Source organism: Plasmodium sp. gorilla clade G2, assembly GCF_900097015.1.
Source record: "Plasmodium sp. gorilla clade G2 genome assembly, chromosome: 14".
NCBI classification, from domain to species: domain Eukaryota; phylum Apicomplexa; class Aconoidasida; order Haemosporida; family Plasmodiidae; genus Plasmodium; species Plasmodium adleri (nom. inval.).
The window spans coordinates 2909971-2935038 of record NC_041706.1 but is presented as its reverse complement, the minus strand read 5'-3'; the positions used below and the strand labels follow the sequence as shown (position 1 = coordinate 2935038).

Here is a 25068-nt window from a genome sequence, read left to right as displayed (position 1 = left end):
AATATATTATAAGACAGTAATATATTCATCATACACTTAATGAGCAAGGCACACCAAATAAAAAAAAGCTAAATATAATATTATATATATATATATATATATATATATATAATATTTTATATTTACAGATTATGTAATATATTTATATATTTTTTTTTTACTTTTTTGTTATATCTAAAATATGGTTATAAAAAAAAAAAAAAAAAAAAAAAAAGTAATAAAATCATATGTGTATTCATATAAAAAATGTATACAGATATAGGGATTTATATAATGTGTACACTTATAAATGTATTATATGAGAAATGAAATTCTTCACAAATATATACATAAATAACATTCATTTATTATATATGAAAATATATATATATATATTTATATGCATACTACATAAAACTTGAAAGAAAAATATACACATCAAATGATATATATTTCAAATTCTTATTTTTATATACACATAATGTAAAAAGAGCATCTCTTTATTATACATTATAATAATAATTTATACAATTATATGAATATATGTATAAGTTTTGTATTAATACATTTGTATATATATATATATATATATATATAGTAACTTAAAAATTACTAAGGTATAAAATATAATTTTTTTTTTTTTTTTTTAATCCAGTTTCTTAAGATGATATGGAAAAATTTTAAATTTTAAAAGTTAATTATAATAAATTTTTATACAAAAAGTAAAATTATCAATATGATGTTTTATAATATTATTTAATATATTAGTTTCTTCTTATTACCAATCAGTATATTAAATGCTTGAAATTTTTTAAATCTTTTTTATACTTTTAATAAACGATATAATTAAATATAAAAATAATAATTATAATAAATTATATATTTATTTTTAAATATTTAATAAATAATGAATTTTTCCAAGCATAAATAAGAACAGCGTATTATATATTTATGTAATGTATATAGCTCTATATGCAAAAAATACAATGTAGCTACAACAAAAAAAAAAAAAAATAAATAAAAATAATATGCATATTAGAGTAATGAAAATAATAATATGTGCATAAACACACTGTTCTTTTTTTTTTTTTTTTTTTTTTTTTTTTTCTTTGCTTCTGTGAGTATGTTATAAAAGAATAAGATCTCCATATATTTTAAATAAGTATAAATATGTAATATAAATAATATATATATATTATATTTTACAGCCTGAATTATAATAATTTTAAGAGTTATATATATTATGTGTACATTGTTAATCCTCTATATAATACTCATTTTCTTTTATAGTATCTTATAATATATATACTTTATATTTTTTTCCGTAATAAATAAGAAAAGAAAAAAAAAAAAAAAAATCAAAGACATCTTTAAGATAAAGTAGTTTTTCATGAATAATAATATTTTCTTATTTTATTCATTTAATGTGAAAAAAAAAAGGAGAATATTGTTTTAATAAAAAAAAAAAAGAAAAAAAAAAAAAAAAAGCAAAAAAATTAAATAAAAACCATTTAAAATATTTAATATTTCACTTTGATTTCTTTCTTTTTTCTAAGAAAAAGTATTAAATAAATATACATATATATATATATATATATAAATATATATATATATATATATATATATATTTTATGTTTATAAAAAATTCCAATTGCGTGATTTATTTTATTCGTTTGTTTCATTTTGCACATTGTCTTCATTTCCTTCATTTTCTTGAACTGCTTCCTGTTCAGCGTCCGTTTTAACTTTTGATATATACTCCTCTAATTGTACAGGAGAAAATTCTTGCCATGGATGATTTTTACCTACAACAGCCAAAGCTGTATTAAACATTGTTAATTCAGATTCACTTGAAAGAGAACATTTTAATGCTTTTAAACAATGTAATATTAATTCTTCTAAAGAACTATCTTCAAATAAATTAAGATTTTTTTCTAAATAAGTTTTTGAAGCATGAGATCTTGCACCAAATGCTAAAGCATTATATTCAAAATAAGATCCATTTGGTCTTGTTTCAAATATACATGGTTCATTATGATAAGCAACTATCATTAACCCTACTCCAAATGCTCTCTTACTACTCTTTTGTGTATTCTTCTGATATTTATCTGCTACACTTCTTACTAAGGTTTCAATATTTATATCCTCATTATATAACAATTTATGAGATAAACATTCATTTTGCATAAATTTTGTTAAAACCTTAGCATCAGAAGTAATTCCACTCATACTAATACCAATATAATCATCAATTTTAAATATCTTATCTTGAGGAAAAGATAATTTACTTAAGCATTTCTTCAATCCACTCACAACCTAGGTATAAAAAATGGTTATTCATATATACAAATGTAAAAATAAAAATAAATATATATATATATATATATATATACATATGTATATATTTCTGTTCTATTATATATAATTCCTTTTCAAATTTTCTTTCATATCAAATATGTCATTAACAAAAAAAAAACAAATTATATTAATATTTTTACATATTTTCATATAATAACTTACCACATAATCTTTTGACTTTATAGCTACTGCACATGTTCCTTGTTTTATTGCTTCACTTGCATATTCTACTTGATACAATCTTCCTACAAATATCAAATCGGATAAAAAAATATTTTCATATAATATTTGCTTTCATTAATTAATACACACATATATATATATATATATATATATATATATATATATATATTATAACTTTTCTTTTTTACCTTCTGGGGAGTAAATTATATTGTCTGTATCATATAAATTTCGATACATTTTTTTTTTCTTTTATCTTTTAATTGTTATATAAATATTAAAATAAATATTACAACAAAAACTTTATATTATCCTTATATAATATATATATATATATATTCAAATAATTATTTTTATTTTTCACTGTTTAAGGTTTAGTTTGCGTTTGTGTATATCTCTTTATTTCTTCGTAATTTTTTTTTTTTTTTTTCAAATTTTATTATTATATATTTTTATTTTTTTGTGTAATATTAAAATTTTAGGTATATATTTCTCAAAGAAAATTTTATATTACAATTTTTCCTATACAAAATGTAAAAAAATTAACAAATCAAAATAAAAAAAAAGAGAGCAAAAAATTAATTAAAAATTAAAAATATATATAAATATATATTTAGATGTATATTTATACATTTAATAAATCCTTAATGTATAAAATTGCAATTTTAATAATATGCTCTACCTTGAAAAATATTATAATAATATTTTCATTATGAAATAAAAATATATAATAAAATAAAGAAAGAAAGAAAAAAAAAAAAAAAAAAAAAATATTCTCTAAATATTACTTAATTGAATATTATGATCTTATAATACTGTGCGTAAATTTTACTTAAAATTTATTTAAATGTATTCTCTTATTTTTTTCAAATTAATTATTTTATTTATTTTTTTTCTTTTAAACTGAAAAATATACATATATATTATAATATATATATAATATAATATTATAATATATTATAATATTGTGCGTATGTATATTCATTAAGTATATATATTTCAATATATATATATGTATATATATATATAATATATATTAATATAATATGTATATTTATAATTAACAAAATAGCAGCATAAATATATTCTCTTATAGGCAAATATATACTAAAATGTAAAATGTCCTTATCATTATTATAATATATAAAAAAAAAATATTATGTATTATAATTATAAATATAATATATATATATAAATATATATATATTTATATTTATATTTATATGTTCCTTATATATATATATTTATTTAGTATAACAATTATATACATCTTATATATAATATTATGGTATATTTTACCTTCTTTTTTTACTTTTTTTATTTTCTCAACATATTTAATGAGAAATCTTTTTTTTCTTATATAATCATAAAAGATGGATCGCGAAATTTCTACTTTATTATTCTTCCACCATTTTATTCTATAAACTTAATGCACTTCCCTAAATTAATATATTGTTTTATTATTGTAAAATATTCTTATCTGTATAATTTTCTTATTTTTACTTTATTTTATATTTTTATTTATTTATGTACAATATCAAATTGTTTACTCATAATTATTTAAACGGATACAAAAAAATACATACATATAAATATCATAAATATATATATATATATATATATATATATTTATGTCATCTTATTTTTCTGTTAAGTAGAATTATCCGATTGACTGTATTTTTTTTCATTTGTTATTCAACATTTTTTTGTATTATATACATACATACATACATACATTCATATATTTATTGACACATATAAATATTCCATGGTGTTGTAATTTCGCCTCATTTTAATTATACAACTTAAAAAGATATGGATTATTTTTTTAATAATCAATTTGATAAAAAAGATATACAAGATACTTTTTTAAATATTTTACACGAGAAATTAAAAGAATATATACAATCAGGCATTCTTTCAAATTGTACATATTATAAATATGAAATAGAAAAATGTCCAAAAGAACAAATTAAAATAAACACAAACTTAATTAATAATTTTAATGAAAAGTTTCTTTTAAATATATTAAAAATTAATAATAATTTAAAAATATATTACGACATAAAGTACAACATTATTCACAGCCTCTTATTAAAACAATATAATAAAAATAAAGTTATATTTAATAAGAATGGACATAATATTATAAAAAATTTATATAAAATTAAAAAAAAATGTACGTCATATTTTATAAACGAATTTCTTATAATCAAATGTATACATAACACACAATTTGGTAACATTTATTATTGTAAAAATATTTTTAACAACAAAAAATATTGTATGAAACTTTTTTATTTAATCCCATGTTTAAAATACAACTGTCCATATTACATAAATGATCAAGTATTTATGACCAACTATTTTTATAAAATTTTAAACGAAATCTTCTTTTTAATTTACTTGAAAAATAAAAATATTGTTCATATTGAAAAAATATTTTGGGATAATAAAAAAAAAATCATATGTATATTCTTGCAATATATTAAATATCAGTCCATGTATTTTAAAAAAAAAGTTGGATTCTATTCTATTTATAAAAAAGAAAATAACAAAAAAATATATATATTAGAAAAAAATAACAAAAATAAATTTCTGCAAATACAATTATATTCTGAAAATTTTATCAAAGAATTATTTTTACACATATATAAAACCTTAATTTCTCTACTAAAAAAAAATGCTGCTTACCATGATTTAAAACCTGATAATATACTTTTAAACAAAAAAATTCTTCATGAAATTATTACCTGCACTGTTCAGGTCAAAAATAAAAGAAAAATTAAAAATACAAAACAGAAAGAAATTACCAAAAAAAGCAATATTGAAATTGTTGATGTTGAATATAATATTCAAAAAAATTTAACAAATATATCGAAAAAGAGAGCTAGAAATGATAACAATAATGACATAATTAATTTATACAACAAAAATATTTTTGGAAGAAGGAAAAAAGAAGAAGATAAAGAAAATGAACAAAAGTTAAAAAAAAAAAAAAATACAAAAGTTCATTTTTATCCTTATTACAAAATTGATTTAGAGAGTATTAAAAAGAATAAAATAAAATATATTTATAATGTCAAGTTAAATAAATGTCTTGAATATGATGGAAACTTCAAGACAATATTCTTTATGAAAAATAATTTAAGAAATATATGTTTTTTTTCATCATACGATTCCACTGTACATATTCAAATGTTTGTTAAAAAAAATAAAAATATATCCCATCAAAATTCAGATCAAAATAAGTTGGATGAACAAAAGAGTAATTATAATAATGATAAAAAAAATGAGGTGCAACATATGTATAATATTCAAAGGGAATATATAACAACACATAATATGCATAATAATTACCAAATAAACAAAATAAGAAATATGTCTATTTTTAAATGTACACCAAAAAAGTATATTAGATTTTTAAAATTTTATTGGATATACTTAAATAAAGAAGATTTGAAAAAACAAAATGTAGATTCTTTTTTAATTTATTTGGATTTATATTTTATAAACAAATATTTGAATAAAAAATTTAATTCTAATAATATATTAGGCTTAAAGCAATATCAAAACCAAAAAGTAAAAAAACATCATAGTCAAATACAAATACAAAACAAAATAGAACATGATATAAATAAAAAATTATATAATAATAACAATAATGAGAATGAATTTAATATGAATAAAGATTTTTTTAAATTAATTGATTTTGACACATGCTCTTTTATTTCTCAAAATTGTAATAATCCAGGTACTAATATATTTAGTCCCTATGAAGCTTTATTTAATGTTACAAATAAGGACATAAATTATTATAAAAAGTTATCATATAATTTTGGATCAGTTTTGTATACATTTGTATATGGAAAATCACCATACTAGTATATAATTAAATGAATAAATATATATATATATATATATATATATTAAATTATCATAAAATTTTGTTCATTTTTTATTTATTTGTTAGAATTAAGAACATCCTACTTACACTTATAAAATTATTAAGATATATATATTATTTTATGTCATACTATACTTTATTCACATTTTCATATTTTATAATGTTTATTTTCCTTCTTTTTTTTTTTTTTTTTATAGTGGTAAGGATATATTTGAAATTTTTCAAAATATGCAAAAGAGGCTAAAATTTCCAAAATATAGAAAAATAAATAAGGATTTAAGAAATTTACTCAGGTATAAATAAAAATAATAATACAATTAATTTAATTAATTCATTGTTTATTTTAAAAAAAAAAAAAAAAAAAAATTGTTTTTTCTTTTTGTTTTTTTCTACATATTTATAGAAAGCTATTAAAGAAAAACCAAGATGAAAGAATACAATTCAAAAAAATAATTAGACATAAATGGTTTGTAAATAAGTGAATATACAATATAAAAAATATATATATATATGAAATAAATAATTAATAAATAATTAAATAAATAAAATATATCAAAAAAAAAAAAAAAAAAGAAAAAGTTATGTTGTAAAAAAAATTAAAGACATGAAAAAATAAAATGTAAATATTACATAAAGATTTTTTAATAATATATTTAACATATTCTATAATACTTTATATATATATATATATATATATATATATATATATATGTGCTAATTTATTTTATTCTTCAAAATTAATTATTTATACAAATGATTCTTCTCTTTAAAATTAGAAAAGTACATGAAATTTTTTTTATTTTTTTTTATTTTCTTATTTTTTTCATTTTTTTATTTATATATATTTTTTTTTTTTGTGTAATTTTAATACATATAATTATTTATAATCATTTGATAAAAAAGAAAAAACATATAAATACACTTTAAAAAAAAAAAAAAAATACAGGATATGTTAAAATTTTATTTTTTTATTTTTCTTGGTGTCATTTCGTTCTTGGATTTCAACAAACCCTCTAATTCTTCTTCATCAACGTTCTACAAATAAATAAAATATAAATAAATGTATATATATATATATATATATATATATATATTTTTATATTTATAAATATAAATATGCATTTTTTTTTAACATTTGAGGCTTACCTTTTGATACTTTTGAGCTATTTGATTTATGCATGATATAAAAAAGACGATGAGAAGTACACAAAAAAATATATTGAATAAAAACATAAAATTCAATTTTGAACTACTTTTTCTTCCATGTTTTAATATGGATATTTTTTCGTCAATATAATTTTCAAGAAATGATTCATCACTTAAATTTTCGGAAAGTAAATGAAGAGGTAAAATGGATAAGCATTTCTGTATAATTTTTAATTGCATTTCTTTGTAATTATTTGAAAAAACAAAAATGAGGAAAAAGCTCTGAATTATAGTTTTAACTATAGCTTTTCCTAAAACTAGTGGAATGAAAAAATTTTGAAAAGGCATTAAAAAGTGCCCACAACAAATTCCACATAAATCAAACATGACTACAAAAAAGGGAAAAAATAAAATAATATAATATATAGAGACATAAATATAAAAATTAAATAATACCATACATATATAATACATATTCATACAATATTAATATTAATATTATATTTTCTTCATATTGTTGTTTCTTTCTATTTTTTAACCATTTGGCCAGCATGATAAAAGAAAAACAGAAATGGAACCATATTTCTTAATAAAATCCAACATCCATATTTTCATTGCTGTAATAATGTTTTTTTTTCCCTCTTTAATATCCTTTTGAAATTCTTCAAATTCTTCATCACTCAGCTTGGACTACAAATTAAAAAATAATAAAGATAAATATTATAATATATTGATGTATTTATTTTTATATATTTATAAAATAATATTATACACATTTTTATTTCTTCTTCCTTTTTTTTTTTTTTTTTTTTAATTTTCTTTTCATACTTTTGCTGCATAATAGGATGTTAGATATGGTGGTAATTCTCCCAAGGCTGTTCCAATTCCCCATATAAGGCAATATGGATATATTTTAAAAAATAATCTTGAAAATGTTATGTCTTCATCATTTGTTCCTAAACACTATAAAATGGTAGAAAGTAAAACATTAAAAGGTAAATAATTATAAGGATAAATAATAAGCACAAATATATATACACATATATATATATATATTACAATCGTATAACAATTTAAATATTTTTTTTTTTTTTTTTTTTATATATTACTTCGAAATAATTTCCAGATGTAAGAACAGAACTCCACATATTTACTCTTGAATCAAAATTGAGAGAATTACAATACTCTGATGTTGAACATATTGAATATATATGGGGGAATAAAAACAATACTCCTGAATGCATACCGCATCCTAATCCTATACTACTTAATATACCTAAAGATAACCACCACACTGTTACTTCAATATATATTATAAAGTTATCTAAATGTTCATATTTATATCTTATTTTAAATAAAATTAATATTATTAATAATGCCAAGATTAATATTTTATTGTATTTCTTGTTTTTTTGATATGTTTGTACAATTATATTTCGAAGTTGTAAGAAAAATAATCTTATTGTCTTTATAGGATGGTAATATAAATTTATGTCTTTCCTCTTTAAATATAGCTCCTTCTTCTTAGCTTCATATGAATCCATTTTTATATTTTCTATGTATATACATGTATAAAAAAAAAAAAAAAAAAAAAAAAATTTACATGTAATGAATATATATATATATTTTTAATATCTTCAATTATGACTTTAAAAAAAATAAATATATATATATATATATATATATATATATATATATATATTACTCTTATACACATATATATGTCATAAAATATTATATATCTTCTTTTTTTTTTTTTTTTTTTTGTTATCACATATAATTTACGATGAATATTTTATATAATTTATTGTCCTTTTTTCTTTTTCTTTTCAAGTATATTTAAAATAACATTATCAAATATTTAATTAAACTTTTGTTTTCCCTTTTACATATATGATTATATATATATATATATATATATATATATATGTATTAATTTATATATTTATAAGTAGCTTCAAATTTTTCCTTTTTCTTTCTTCTACTAAATATTCAAGGAAAGAAATACAGAAATACAAAAAAAAAAGAAAAAAAAAAAAAAAAAAAAGAAGAAGCAAAATGATAATATAAATTTATATATATTTAACATATATTATTTATATATATATATATATATACTTAAAGCAAATAATTCTTAATAATAAATATATTATAAAAATACTTTTTGCCTTGTAAATATTTCTTTCTTCTTTTTTTATATATTTCGGTTATTAATATCTATGGATGATGAAAAAGGATGTATATATATCTCATCATATTTATATAATATATATTTAATATTTAATAAGAAAAAAAAAAAAAATAAATAATAATATAATAGAGAAATGAAAATTTTGCACTATATCATATTTTCGTCAATTTAATTCATAATTATTTTTATTATTTCTATGTTCATTTGAGGATTATAATATATATAAAATATTGTTTTTAATTTTTAAGTATATAATTATATATATATATATATATATATTTTTAATATATATATATTTTTTATAATATATATAATAAATGAAAAAAGCAAATGAGCATTAAAAATATATATATAAATTATATAATATAATATTTATTATATATATTTTTTATATATAATTATTTATAAATATATATTTATTAAGAGTCAATGATTTTTTTATAGTAATAAATAAAAAATATATAATATATTTTTAAGTACTTTTTAAAATTAACATTCTTATAATAAAACCTTTTTAAATTTAGGATTAATTTATTTCAAGTTTCTTTTTTTTTTTTTTTTTTTTTTTCCTTTTCTTATAATTATATTTGAATATATTAAACATTATATAAGTAAACATTAAATATTAAATTTTTTTTTTTTTTTTTCTCTTATTTTTTCTAAAACCGCGCAAAAAAAAAAAACCAAAAAATTCGAAAAAAGGAAAATTAAAATTAAAAAAGGTTAAAAAAAAACGAAAAACAAAAAAAAAAAAAAAAGAGCTTATAAATATATAATATAATATAATATATAAAAATATATATATTATTTATATTATATAAATATATCTTATTTTGTAAAATTATAAATATATATAATAATATATATATATATATATTTATATATAATATTATCTATAAATTTTTTAATCTCTTTTATTGGTAAAATATTATTTAATTTTTACACCATTTTCTTTTTTTTTTTTTTTTTTTTTGGAAGCATATATTTAACTAATATGTGTATATGTATATATAATATATAATATATATTTATAATATATATATATATATATATATATATATATATAAATTATATGGATGGGATTTTCTCGATTTATAATAATATATACATATTTTATATATACCAAATATATATTATAAATATATAATAAAATAATATATACTTTTTAATAAATAAGTTGGAGACTGTGAAAAAAAAAAAAAAAAAAATAATAATAATAATAATATGTATGATAATATAATTATATAATTATAACAAACCATTTAATAAAAATATTATATAAATATATATTATTATATAAAAATATTATATTATATAGTATATAATAAATATAGTATAATATAATATTTATAACTTTTATTATTTTTTTTTTGTAGTATAATATATTTTTTAATATTATTTTAACATTTCTGACTTATAATTAATTTTTATTATTTTATATATAATTTTTTCAAAGTTCAAAATAAAAAAAATGATATATATACAAAATATTTATATATAATATTTTATATATATTATAAAATCTTCTTCCTTATAAACCGATACAAATAATTATATTTATATATTCTTATAATTATATTGTTTTTTTTTTGTAATTAATTTTTTTTTTTGTAAATATTTATCGTTAAATTATAAAATACTTATAAATTTATAAATACATTTTTATGAATATATTATTTTATTTTATTTTTTTCATCATATTGAAAAAAAGAAATGACTATGATGATCTAAGAAAAATTGAATAAAAATATAATAAATAAATAAATATATATATATATATATATATTAATCTTATGAATATTCATTTTTTTTAAGTATTATATTAATTCACCTTAATGCTTTTAAAAAGCTATTTGTTAAATGTATCAATAGAGCTATTAGTAGATTAAAAGTTCGAGCCCTAATACATTATAAGCAATTTATAAATAATTAAAAATATACATAAATATTTAAATATATATATATATATATATATATATATATATTAATATGTGTACTTCCATTTAGTTATATTAACATTCCTACATATTTTATACATTAAATACCATTCATTAAATATGGAATATTTTTTTCTTATAAAAAAATATTAGTTACATCCATAGTTGTTTTCTAAAATAAACATGTAAACAAATTAATGTACGTCATAATTAGATATATCATATCAAAATATTTCACTTTATAAAAACAAAAAATTTTCTGTACCCTATTTTATATATATTATACAAAATATACGCAAAATAAAAAGTCGTATCCAAATCATGCCTACACATTTGTATATGATATTTTGCTAATAAGAATATAATATATATACAATATATATATATATATATTTTTATTTTTTATTGAAAAATATTTATGTGCTCATAAATATTTTAATATTAAAAAGCTATGCTGCATATCAGTGTTGAAAGAAGCCTATTTGATGACCATGTGGATGTAAATGATAAAGAAGTCTTGCAGAAGAGATACAATTTTTTAGAGAAAGAAATGATCGTACCTCCAAATAATATTAAAACTATTATTGATAAAACCGCTACGTTTGTTAAAAAAAATGGAAAGAATTTTGAACAGAAAATATTTAGGGAAAAAGAAAAACAGTTTGGTTTTATTAGTCCTACACATCCTTATTTTTATTATTATCAATATAAATTACACGGGTTATTTTTAGATATTGAAGAAAAGGAGGAATTAATCCCACATGTTATTAAAGAAATAAAAAAAAGAGAAGATGCCAATAAATATACTAATAATGAACATATTTTAAAAATATGTGATTTTATAAAAGAAGATGAAAAAGAAGAAAAGAAAAATATTATATATTCTATAGATGATATAAAAAATAAAGATAAATTAGAAAATAACAATAATTTAAAAATTCAAATTCAAGAAGATATATATTCATTAATATCCCCATTTATTACATCTCTAGATATTGATTTAATAAAAACAACTGCTTTATTTGTAGCAAGAAATGGAAAATCCTTTTTAAATGGATTAATAGAAAGAGAAAAAAATAATAGCCAATATGATTTTTTAAGAGCTAATAATTTATATTTTAATTATTTTTCAAAATTAATAGATATCTATTTAAAATGCTTATTACCAAATGATGATGTGTTAGATAAAATAAAAAAATATGCAAATAATAAAAGTAATATCTTAAATTATTCATATCATTTATATAGTCATAATAGAAAAAAAAAGGAAGAAGAAGAACGGAAACTTGAAGAAAAAAATAATTCAGACACATATTATGATTGGAACAATTTTTCTATTGTCGAAACTATTAATTTTGACGACAATCTAAGTAATTTACCTTGCTCTATTGATTTTAATAATGTCGAAAATTATGTAATAAGTGAATTGTTTGATACAGATAAGATTTATACAAATGAAGAAAAATTAAATAATATTTCTTATCACGAAAAAAATGTTTTTAAGACTATAGATCAAGAGGAGTTATATGAAGATCAAATGGGAGAAGATAATAAATATGATGATAATTATAATGATACATATAACAGTTCATATGATAATAATTCTAAAGCATATGAAACATCTAACAATTTTCAAAATAACGAATATGAATACAAAAATATACATGATAGTGATGATTCAGAAAATGACAGCGCAGAATGTGTAATTGAATATTCTAATTCACATAAGAATGAACTAAATAATGATATATTAACTAAAGATAAATTATTAAATAATAATATAGAAAATAATAAGAACGAAGAAAATATTGTTGTTATACCAAATTATGGAAAAAGTCGAAAACATAAATTGCTTAAAGATAAAATGCATAAATGTCCATTAACAAATCAACCAGTAGATATTAGTGATATGTCTAAACATTTGAAAACATTATTATTAGATCCACAATGGAAAGAACAAAAGGATAAATTATATGAAAGAGCAAAAAAAGAATCATCTTTTATGCCTTTAGAAGATATAGAAGGAAATCTATCACTTTTTGTTATTAAAAGACCTGATCTTTTTGGATCTATTGATGAAGAAATTAATGATCATTCAACAAATGAAAATAAAAAAAATTCTCAAATTAATCAAACAACAAATGCAAATGATGTATATAGTTATATTCAAACTATATATACAAAAATTTTACCAGGACCTGCTATGGACCATATTTCACAAAATGACACACCATTAACTAATAATAATATACCTTTAAATAAAAAAGTAAAACGAAATTAAAAAAGGGGGGAAATAAATAAATATATATATATATATATATATATATATATATATATGTATATCATTCTATGTATTATAAAATAAATATACATTTAATATAACTACCAAAGTAATATACATTCATGTAATAGATATTTTGTTATGAATATATTTATTTTTCAATTCTTATATTTTATATATATTGTAGTTCAAGTATTTTTAAGTTTTAATTTAATCAAAAAGTTGTAATTTGTAATTTTATATATTATTATTTATTTATTTTTTTTTTTTTTTTTTTATTTATTTTTTTTTTTTTTTTTTTTTTTTTTTTTTTTTTTTTTTTTTTTTTTTTTTTTTTTTTTTTTTTTTTTCTTTATTTTTTTTTTTTTTTTCTTTATTTTTTTTTTTTTTATTGTTGCGATATAATAAAATATAATTATATACTATTTTTTTTTGTATAACTTCCTTTTAAATGTAAATATATTTTTTCGCTCTTTGAAACTTTGATGGAATATATTTTAGTGACATCACTAAGGCTAGGAGGCCTGTATTAAAAATATATATATAATATATATGTATGTAGAAAAAAAAAATTTATACATTTTGTACTTACATAAATGTAATGATGATACAATCAGGATATAAAAAAGGATTTCCTCTATTTTGTTGACGCACATCATTGTTCATATCATATGTCTTTCCAAATAAAATGCCTTTTGTTTTACTGAAATGAAAAATATGATAATCTCTTTTTTTAGAAAATTTTATTTCCTGTAAACAAATTGTAAGTAATATATATATATATATATATATATATATATATATATATATATATGTGAAAATAAATAAATATATATATATATATATATATTTATATTTTTATATGTTTGTACTATTTATTTACCGTGTTCATAAGTTCTTCATATGTTATCACCCAATTTGCTGGATGATTGGTAAGATTAAATAGAAAGAGACATAATTTATACATTTTTAATTCATCAAAGAAGAAATTAATATGATATGCATTATCCATCACTTCAATTTCATTATATTGTATTTTTCCTCTTACTATTTTATCAGATATATTATTCTCAACTTCATAAAAATTTCTATAATAATTTGAATGTTGATTTTTTGGGGTCAAATTATTAAATTCTTGAAATAAATATTTATTCTCTCTTAATACTATCAAAGGAACATGATAATGACATTCTATACAAAACGTCTGTGATCTTTTGCCTGTTAAATATTGAAATACTATAAAATCTTCGTATATGTATTTTTTATCAAATTTATTTTCCACACACGCAATACTTTTTTGAAAACTATAAAAACGTTTTATTTCTTTCTTGAATTTTTCATGGTTTATTTCAAGGTTAAGACATATTTTGCTTTTGCATTTTATATGGTACTAACAAGGCAAAATAAAATATATAAAATGTATGATGTAAATTATATAAATTAATATATACCAAATAAAATCAACTGAATGAAACACATAAATATATATATATATATATATATATATATATATATATATATATTTATTTATTTTTATTTTTATTTTTACTATTGTCGTGTTTGTGTGATTAAAAACTTCGTCATCTATAATTATATTTTTGATGTCAAAAAATTTGCTCGCACTTATATATGTGAAAAAACTTATATTCATATTATTCATAAAGTTAAGCTTCAAATCTTTAGTCTTTAAAAATGTGATGTCAAAATATTCATTTATATCATTTATATTTTCATACAAAACATCACTAATCCTATCCAGTTCGTACATACTATTTATTTTTCTGTAGGCCTTCTTATTATAGTAATAATAGTCATACTTGATCCTCTTTTTATATGTTCTATAAAAAAAAATCAAATAAATAGTATAAGTGAAAAGGGAATTAATAATATATTCATGCATCAAAGTAGACCTATACAAAATATATAAATAAATAAATATATATATATATATATATATCATTTAGTTACATTTTATTATTATATAATAAGTAAATCTTTGGCTTCTCAACATTTATAGACATATAAAATTTGATAAAAAAATTCTTTCTGATTTTCTCTATTATACTAATATTATCATGTGAAACATGATCACATTGCCTTTTGTGGTTATCTGGTTCAATATAATCATAATTACATGTAATCATATATACATGTTTTCCTTCTCTAGATAATATATCTTCTAAAGATAATTCAAATTTCTTTTTCTCATTTTCATTTATACAGTTATCTGAATATTTCATTTCGATGTCAATTTTTTTATCATAACTAATATTACTCATACTAGAAGATGTTACATCACTTTCTTCTGTATCTACATAATATGTTCTAAACATTTCTAACTCTTCAGCATGTTTAGCATCTTCAGAATTTACAGTATATACAATATTTTCACCACATACAGAATTTACAGCATCTATAGCATCCGTAAAATTTTCAGGATGAATATTTTCCTCATTTCTTCTATATATATCTCTACTTTCAGAAGCTGAAACATGCTGTTCATCCATTAAATCTTCTGTTATATTATGATTTTGACTTACCTTCGTATATGATATCTTATCAATCCTCCAAGTAAGTTTTTTTTTGATTTTAGATGAATTATATATAATAAATTCATATGGTCTTAATATTTCATCAAAACATTCAGAAAGCTTTTGAACATTTGCATTTTCTTCAAATTTTTTTATCTTTTCATAGTTTGTAAGTATTTCTTTATCTACATATAAACGATTTAGAAATACTGCTTTTTCATTATCCTTATTTTCTTTATGTGAACTTACTAAATGTAAGGATTTAATTTCTGAAAATATTAATATTTTATTATTATAAATACAATTATCCATGTTTATAGAAATAATATCTTTATATATATTAATATTATCAGAATATAAATTAATTTTAATGAATGAACATTTATTTGAAAATATAAAATGATTGAATAAATATATGTCTAAATAAAAATCAAAAAATAATTTGTTTTTGAGATTCAAGCAATATTCTTTTTTTTCTTTTAATATATTATTAAAATACATATAAAATTTATTTTCATTATATTTTTTATTTTTATCATTTCTAATATTAATATATGGAGTATTTAAATGTTTTAATTGTTCATACACTTTTGCATTTAGCGTGTGCAAATTAAAATTATAGCTAAAAATGTGTTCAATTTTTTTATTATCTTCCATATGATATGTAAAAAATTTCTTCATACCGCACCATTCATTGCTAGTTATTAAATTGTCTATACAGTGATTATAAATATTATTAATTATATTACTCACATCATTTTTTTCTGAGCTAATTTTTATACTTGTATTATATTTATTAGGATTATTTATTATTATATAGAAAGTATTATTTTCCTTATTTATTTCACAATGATATATTTTACATAATTCATTTTTATTTCCAATATTAAATTTTTTTTCTTTATTTTCACACAAATTTTTTTTTTTTTTATCTTCTACATTTAATATATTTATTTTATCATATTCATAAAATAATTCATACTTATATTTTTTAATAAAATCAATAAATTTATATTCAATGTGATTATTAAGACCATGAAGAAGTTTATGTATCCAAATATAATCCCTACATTTTTTATTCATTTCTTTATCATAAGTAGTATAATTTATAGAAAAATTATTTTCATTCACAATATTCTTCAACTTATAACAATTATCTTCATCAGTACTATTTTTAATAAATTCGTCATTTGTGTTTTTTACAAATTTTGTTATCTTATTTTTAATATTGTCATTTTTTTCTTCACTATGGTGTTTTTCTTGATTATCATTAATTTTGTTATTATCACATATTTTATTATTATCACATATTTTATTATTATCATTTATTTTTTCATTCTTTTTTACCTCTTGATTTGTTATTTCTTTAGGTTTTACATTACAAATAATATCATAAATATAATCCTTAAAATGATCAACAACATTTTCATCTACATTATAATAATTTTTTATATCTTCAAATGTTTTACATAAACACTTGTAATCACATTTGTTATATAAATCATTATTTGTATCAGTGTTTATATTTATGTTTATATTTCTATTAATTGTAATATTTGTGTTCATATTATTTTCTTCAGATGCTTTCTTTTTTTCTGCTTTCATAAAATCCAACTCGTTTATCATATCGTCCAAATATGTATCAGACAAATCATCCATCCTTTTTTCATTCTCTAAATAATCCTTATTTGTGTGTTTTCTTTCTTTATCTTCTATTTCCTTTTTCATGTATAAATATAAAGACCATAATAAATTCTTCTCATTTATATATACAAAATCAAATGAGTGTATATAAAATTCGGAGTATACTTTGATAGCTTCACTATAATTAAAATAATCCAAATTTACTGAAAACGTTATGTTTACAAAGTTTTTAGATTTAGTTATATTTTCATCATAAAATAATAATAACCTGAATGCATGTCTGTTTGATCCAAGTCCTTTTATTGTATGTATGGATGAATCACAAAAAATTATACAAGCAAGGATATTATGTTGAATATTTTGGTTATCATTAAATTTATTTTTATTAATACAACCATCTACTTTATTAATATTATCATCATTATTGTCATCATTATTTTTATTATTATTATTATTATTTTTATTATTATCATTTTTTTCATGTATCCCTTTATATTTCCTATTATGTAGTATCTTATCAGGTGTACCTTGTTTCCCCTCTTTTAATATTTCCAACTTATTAATTTTTTTAAAGGTACTAAAATTATCATAATAACGATCTATATTTATATTTTTATCAAATATAAGAACATATTCTTTCTTAGAATAATTATATTCAAAATAACCTTTTTTTCTATCACATATTTCATAAGAAATTTTCAAGTCATTCAAATTTTCAACTTCAAAATATTTTTTCTCAGTACATATACCTATATAATTTCTTTCTCTTTTATCATCATATTTATTCTTTGTTTCTATTTTTATATCACCACCTATATCTATTTCATTCTCATTATTAATTATTTTATCTTTATTTTCGTTATATTCTTCATAATTATTCTTTTTTTTTTTTTTTCTCTCTTTAAATTTTTTGTCGTACTTTATTTTAATGCACTGACACTTACATTCACCCTGGACAAAAATGTCTTTTCGAAACGTATTATATTTTACCTAAAAAAATAAATATATATATATATATATATATATATATATATATTAATTTGCATATATTAATATACATATTTATTATTTATTTATTATTTATTTATTATTTATTTATTTTCTCCTTATATTACTCCAAGCTCCAAATTTAAACTTTCCGAGTGAGAGAAAAAAAAGAAGAAAAAGAAAAAAGCCTCTTTTAATGGAAGCAATAAAAAATTGGACGGATAAAATAAAACGCGATCCTCGTTTTTATATACTATATTATTATTATGTATAAATATATATTCCTTTTCTCTATATTTATAAATACTCTCCAACATATTTAAATTTTTTACTTCATTATTTATATTTTTATTTTTGTATTGAATTAAATATTCATTAGAATCATATATAAAATTGTATGCTCTACTTTCTTTATATTTTTCATGATATGTCTTCTCAAAAAAATGAAATATTTTATTAAAATTAAATCTACATTTACATATAGAACAATTATAAATATTATTGTCTTCTTTCTTTATACATTTATCATCTATATATTCGCTATTTATTTTTTCTTCTATTTTGTTCATAATATTTGTACATATTTTTCTGGGACAATTTTTTTTTTTTTTATCTTTCTTTTTTAATGTATATATATATAACATATATAAAGAAATAAATCCACAGTCTCTAAAAAGAGCATTCTTATTATGATCATTTTTATTATCATCATCTAGTGTAATAAATTTAATGTCTTTATCTAAATTTGTTACCTTTATAATATTACAATAACTATAATGACATAAACTATTTTTAAAAATAAAAATATCTTTATCAAAATGAACACCTTTACATCTTGTATAAATGTTAGCTGTAACTGTTTTTTCCATTTTATAATTATCCATATAAAATAATATCTTGAAATCTATTTTATGATATCCATATTTATTTACTAATAAATATAAAACAATTTTTTTTTTTTCATATGGTTTAAGAAAATATGTATCTTTTTCAATTTTTAAAATATTTTTTCTCTTTCCAATATTTTTCAATTTATCGTATTTCTCATTTTCTTCTAAAGTATCATTTTTAAAATTTTCATTAAAATCATTTTTTACCAATACATACATGTTTACCTTATCACTATCTCCTTTTTTGTAGAAATATTTTATTAATTTTTTATTTAAACTATTAAAATGATGGTAGTTTTCTTCACATTTGTCCCTATTGTCCTTACCATCTTTTAGTTTTTTGTTATATGTTTTTTCATATGTGATGGATCTGTTTTTTTTTTCTTTTTTCTTTTTCTTCTTTGTTAAACGACAAAATTGTGTACTATTATCCTTATTATTATCATTATTATTATTATTATTAGTAGTAGTAGTAGTAGTAGTAGCCTTCGTGGGGGCCTCTTTACATGTATAAATCTGCCTCTCATCTTTCTTATTTTTATTATTATTTTTATTTTTGTTCACATATATATCCTTTATTATTTCAAAATAATCATAATAAAATATACAACCATTTTTTTGTTGTTTTTCTTTATTTTCCTCTTCATTAATAAATTCTTCCATCAAATATTTTTTATCCTTACCACTATTTTCATTATGACTCAAAATAAGAGGGAAATAATAATTGATATAAAAATTATTATTATTTTTCATTGTAAATTCACATTTGTATAAATATAAAGGATTTATAAAAATAGTTTTGCTTAATTTTTTAGCTTTTATATTTACATTTGGTTCAATTATATTTGCATATAAAGGAATTAAAAGAGATACGAAATTTTTCTTTTTTTCTTTTTTATTAAAATATTTTGTTTTTTTTGTTTGTTTTTTTTTTATATAGGATTCACTATATTGTGAATAGCTGGAACTAGATATATCATGATCAGATAAGGATATAGAAGATGTTTTCGAAGATGTACATGTAGAAGTAGATGATTTATAATATTTAGAAATTTTCTTACCAAATTTATTTTTCAATATTTGTTTTTCTTTCTTATCAATTTCTTTCCTTTTTTTTTTAATTATTTTTTTTTCATTAATACATACCAAAGGAATTCCGAACATTTCATCTTGTTGTCTTGTTTTAGAAGATATATTGAATAAATCCATTATATTTAAATCAGAACCTTTATTTACATCTTTAACAGATAAAATAAAATAATAATTTTTATAATTTATATGTTTTTCCAATGGTTTAAAAATAATAAATATTTTCTTTCTACTTTTATAAGATAAATTAAATTTTCTTGGATATATATAAAAGGGACATAATTTTCTTCTATCCTTATTTTTCTCATATATTTTTATATCTTTATAGTATTTGCTATCATAAATAATTTGGTTCTTTTCTCTCTCATTATACAAAGAATCAGAATGATTCTCATTAAAATATTCATCATAATAATATATACCTTTATCATTAATATTTAAAATTATAGATTCCTTGTCATTACTATCATAGCTTTTTATATATATACTACATACAACGTTTAAATCTATTAAACCGTTGTTCGAAATTTCGAGGTCTATATAATTATAAGCACTATTGACCTAAAAAGGAAATATATAAATAAATAAATAAATAAATATATAAATATATATATATATATATATATATATTTATATATTTATATTTTTGCACTTTATACTTGTACATCGGAAAACTTAAAGGCATATAAATTACTACAATGAAGTAAATAATTTAAATTGTTTTTGTCGTTATTCTCTAAATATTCTGATATTTTATTCGAATAAAGATCATCTAAAAAATATAATATATACATGTGCACATATTTAAATGCACCTTTATTTATTTATTTATTTATTTATTTATTTATTTATTCATTTTTACTTTTAATATATATTAATATAAAACATAAAACGTACGTGTGATCCTATTATTTAAGAGAAGCAAATTTAATAATACAGGTTCCACTATAACATTTATAGAGAACTCAAAAATATTTAATTTGTTCAGATTAATAATATCTGGTACATTTTCTTTTTTATCTAATTCTTTCAAGTTGCATTCATTATCAGTGATTATATAGTAGTCTTTTTTATATATACCAATTTTATTACATCTAAAATATATAAGTTATAATAAAAAAAAATAATAATAATATAAAATAAATTCATATAAAACATATAATATATATATATATATATATATATATATATATGTTTATACGTTTTGATACTTTTCTATGTTTTATTTTTTTTTTTGTTTCATTAAAATACATACTTAAATGTAAAAGTTACAAAATTTTCCTCTGAATTTTTCAAATGGAAGTAATACAAATCTTGTAATATTTTTTCGAAATATAATTTATTAAAATTGTTTACAAATTTTTTATATAAAAACAAAAAGTTATGAGAATAACTTGTCACATTATTATACATATAATATGTATCTTCATTTTCATTAATTTCTTCTATATCATTAGTTTCTTCATTATTCTTTTTTAACAATAAATTTAAAATTTTTTCTTCTTCTTCGACTTTTTTGAACTTTTCGTAAAAATGAAATAGTTTCTTGGGACATATTAAAAGGTTGATATCTTTGCCATTATTTTTTACACCAAATCTGGAACACATAAAGGAAAAAAAAAAAAATATATATTTATATATATATATATATATATATATATAAATAATATGATGTTCCTCTCCTTTGATAATTTTATATGAATATTAATATATAATTACAATTTCTCTTTTTTTTCATTTGGACGGATTGGTCCGAAATTTAAGACTTTTTCAAATATTAACTTAGGAATAGATTGAAACACTTTAATCTAAAATGAGATAACAACATATATATATATATATATATATATATTATTGAAATGACCGAGTAAAATATTGTCATATATATTATAATTTTTTTCTCTTTTTTTTGGGCTATTACGTCAATTATTTCATTTCCTGCCTCAGAAAGTAACCTTATATGATCTTCTTGATAATTCAAACTAACCACATTATAACATACTTTAATCTGTATTATTTAAAATGTAAGAGTTATAAAAAAAAAAAAAAAAAAAAAAAAATTAAATAGATCAAATAAACTATAAATTTTTTAATTCTTTTAATTTTCTTTTTTTTTTCATGTTAACCTTTAATGAATGTCCTGGTGCTATTTGATGGTTTAAATTACTTTTCTCATTTTCCTCTTGTTTGTTATATATATTAATTATTTCTTTAATATAAAATTGTTTTAATGTTGGAGGGATAATTATAATGTGTAATAAAATATTGCTTTTGTTCGTAATTAATAATTCCTTGATAAATATTTCGTTTTTACGTACATCTACAAATTGCTTAAAAAAAAAAGAAAAAAAAGAATACATACATACATATATATATATAATATATATATTATATGTATAACGTTTAATTTTATAACTTCATGACCTCTCATTTTATTTTAAACTTTATAATTTCACTTTTTTTTTTTTTATTATTACTATTGTCTTTGGATATATGCTCAAGTAATCATTCACGTTTTCGTCCTTAGATAGATTTAGTCGAGGATTTTTCAAAAAATTAACAAATGTATTTTCTTTCTCTTTAAATTTTTTCATATCCTCTTTATTTTTATCTACAATTTTTTTTAAATCTTCTTCTTTTTTTTTTCTATATTGTTCTTCTAAATTGAGCATGTATTTTTTCATGACCTTTTCTTTTTCTTCATTACTAATATGACTAAATTATTGAAAAGTAGTAAAAAAATATAATATTTCACACAAAAAAAAATAAAAGATATATATATATATATATATATATATATATGTTTATATTTTATATTTACTATTTTTCCATTTTTTTCTTTTTCTTTGATTTGTATGATATGGTTTCCTTTTCCTTAAATTATTATATCAAAACAAAAAAGTAAATTAAAAAAAATATACCAATTAGATAAAATCATATATTTTTTTGTATTTATATTAAAATTCATATATTACATATATATATATATATATATATATATATATATATATATATATATTTTTTCATATAAATCAAGTTATTATATCATTTTCAATGGTACCTCTATTTTCATTTTTATTTCATCCTTTGCCTTTTTCTTCCCTTCTTCCTTGTTATCTTCATTTTTATATCCCATAGAAGAAGTTATATTATCCATACATTTTTTTTTTTCTTTAAAATTTTCCATATATTTTATAAATTCAGAACTATTATCATATTCATTCATATTAACATTAACATCTTTTTCTAATAATGTGATTGTATCTTCACATTCTAACTTACTGTTTACAACCAGTGTATTTTTTTCAAATATGTCATCATTTTTTAGTTTATTCGATATACCACATGTCTGATTTATTATATCTTCATGATTACTACTATGTATGTCTTTGCCTTTATTTTGTGGGCTTTTCATATTCATATTTTTGTTATCTATTTAAAAAAATGAATATAAAACAAAAAAAAAAAAAAAATTCTTTTTATTTAATATTTCAAATATTATATATATATATATATATATATATATAACCATATAATATATTTATAATATCACTTGTTTTATCATAAATGGTTGTAGAATTATTAATGTTTTGAAAAATGTTGTCTTCTCTTAATGCTTTATTTTTTGATTCATCCAGATTTTTATCACTAGTATTAATTATAGTATTATTTGAACTATCTTTATTATTCTTATCCTTTTTTAATATATTTATATCCTTTTTAACATCTTCTTTTTTCCTGAACTTTCCCTTCGAGTTTTTCTTCTTTTTATTTTTCTCCATTGAAACATATAAATAAATATAAATATATTATATACATATATGTTAAAAAATATATATGTGTATATATATATATAATATATATATATATAACAAATTAAAATATTTTTATATATATAATTTATTTTATTTTTTTTTTTTAAATTATAATTTTGATTTTTCTCCCATG

At 17.5% G+C, this 25068-nt stretch overlaps 5 protein-coding genes across 5 annotated transcripts; 2 read left to right on the top strand and 3 right to left on the bottom strand.

Annotated features, from left to right (window-relative positions):
- Window positions 1-1644: 1644 nt before the first annotated feature.
- Window positions 1645-2757, bottom strand: PADL01_1474600 (proteasome subunit alpha type-1, putative; the record flags this gene model as incomplete). The annotated part of the gene is made up of 3 exons (XM_028685060.1): window positions 1645-2295; window positions 2500-2582; window positions 2709-2757. 3 exons carry the CDS (start codon window positions 2755-2757, stop codon window positions 1645-1647), a joined length of 783 nt encoding a protein of 260 aa, XP_028541076.1.
- A 1575-nt stretch (window positions 2758-4332) lies between these two features.
- On the top strand, window positions 4333-6906 carry PADL01_1474500 (protein kinase, putative; the record flags this gene model as incomplete). The annotated part of the gene is made up of 3 exons (XM_028685059.1): window positions 4333-6401; window positions 6622-6717; window positions 6828-6906. 3 exons carry the CDS (start codon window positions 4333-4335, stop codon window positions 6904-6906), a joined length of 2244 nt encoding a protein of 747 aa, XP_028541075.1.
- A 478-nt stretch (window positions 6907-7384) lies between these two features.
- PADL01_1474400 (conserved Plasmodium membrane protein, unknown function) lies at window positions 7385-9114 on the bottom strand (the record flags this gene model as incomplete). The annotated part of the gene is made up of 5 exons (XM_028685057.1): window positions 7385-7459; window positions 7571-7959; window positions 8110-8260; window positions 8399-8533; window positions 8680-9114. The coding sequence occupies 5 exons, from the start codon at window positions 9112-9114 to the stop codon at window positions 7385-7387; spliced, it is 1185 nt and encodes a 394-aa protein (XP_028541074.1).
- Window positions 9115-12149: 3035 nt separating this feature from the next.
- On the top strand, window positions 12150-13979 carry PADL01_1474300 (splicing factor 3A subunit 1, putative; the record flags this gene model as incomplete). Its single annotated transcript, XM_028685056.1, has 1 exon — window positions 12150-13979. The coding sequence occupies one exon, from the start codon at window positions 12150-12152 to the stop codon at window positions 13977-13979; it is 1830 nt and encodes a 609-aa protein (XP_028541073.1).
- A 415-nt stretch (window positions 13980-14394) lies between these two features.
- On the bottom strand, window positions 14395-24902 carry PADL01_1474200 (conserved Plasmodium protein, unknown function; the record flags this gene model as incomplete). Its single annotated transcript, XM_028685055.1, has 16 exons — window positions 14395-14488; window positions 14572-14729; window positions 14863-15369; window positions 15529-15817; window positions 15948-19144; window positions 19270-21681; window positions 21786-21892; window positions 22018-22214; window positions 22376-22717; window positions 22840-22928; window positions 23042-23128; window positions 23247-23450; window positions 23598-23835; window positions 23942-23994; window positions 24182-24552; window positions 24650-24902. The coding sequence occupies 16 exons, from the start codon at window positions 24900-24902 to the stop codon at window positions 14395-14397; spliced, it is 8598 nt and encodes a 2865-aa protein (XP_028541072.1).
- Window positions 24903-25068: the final 166 nt, after the last annotated feature.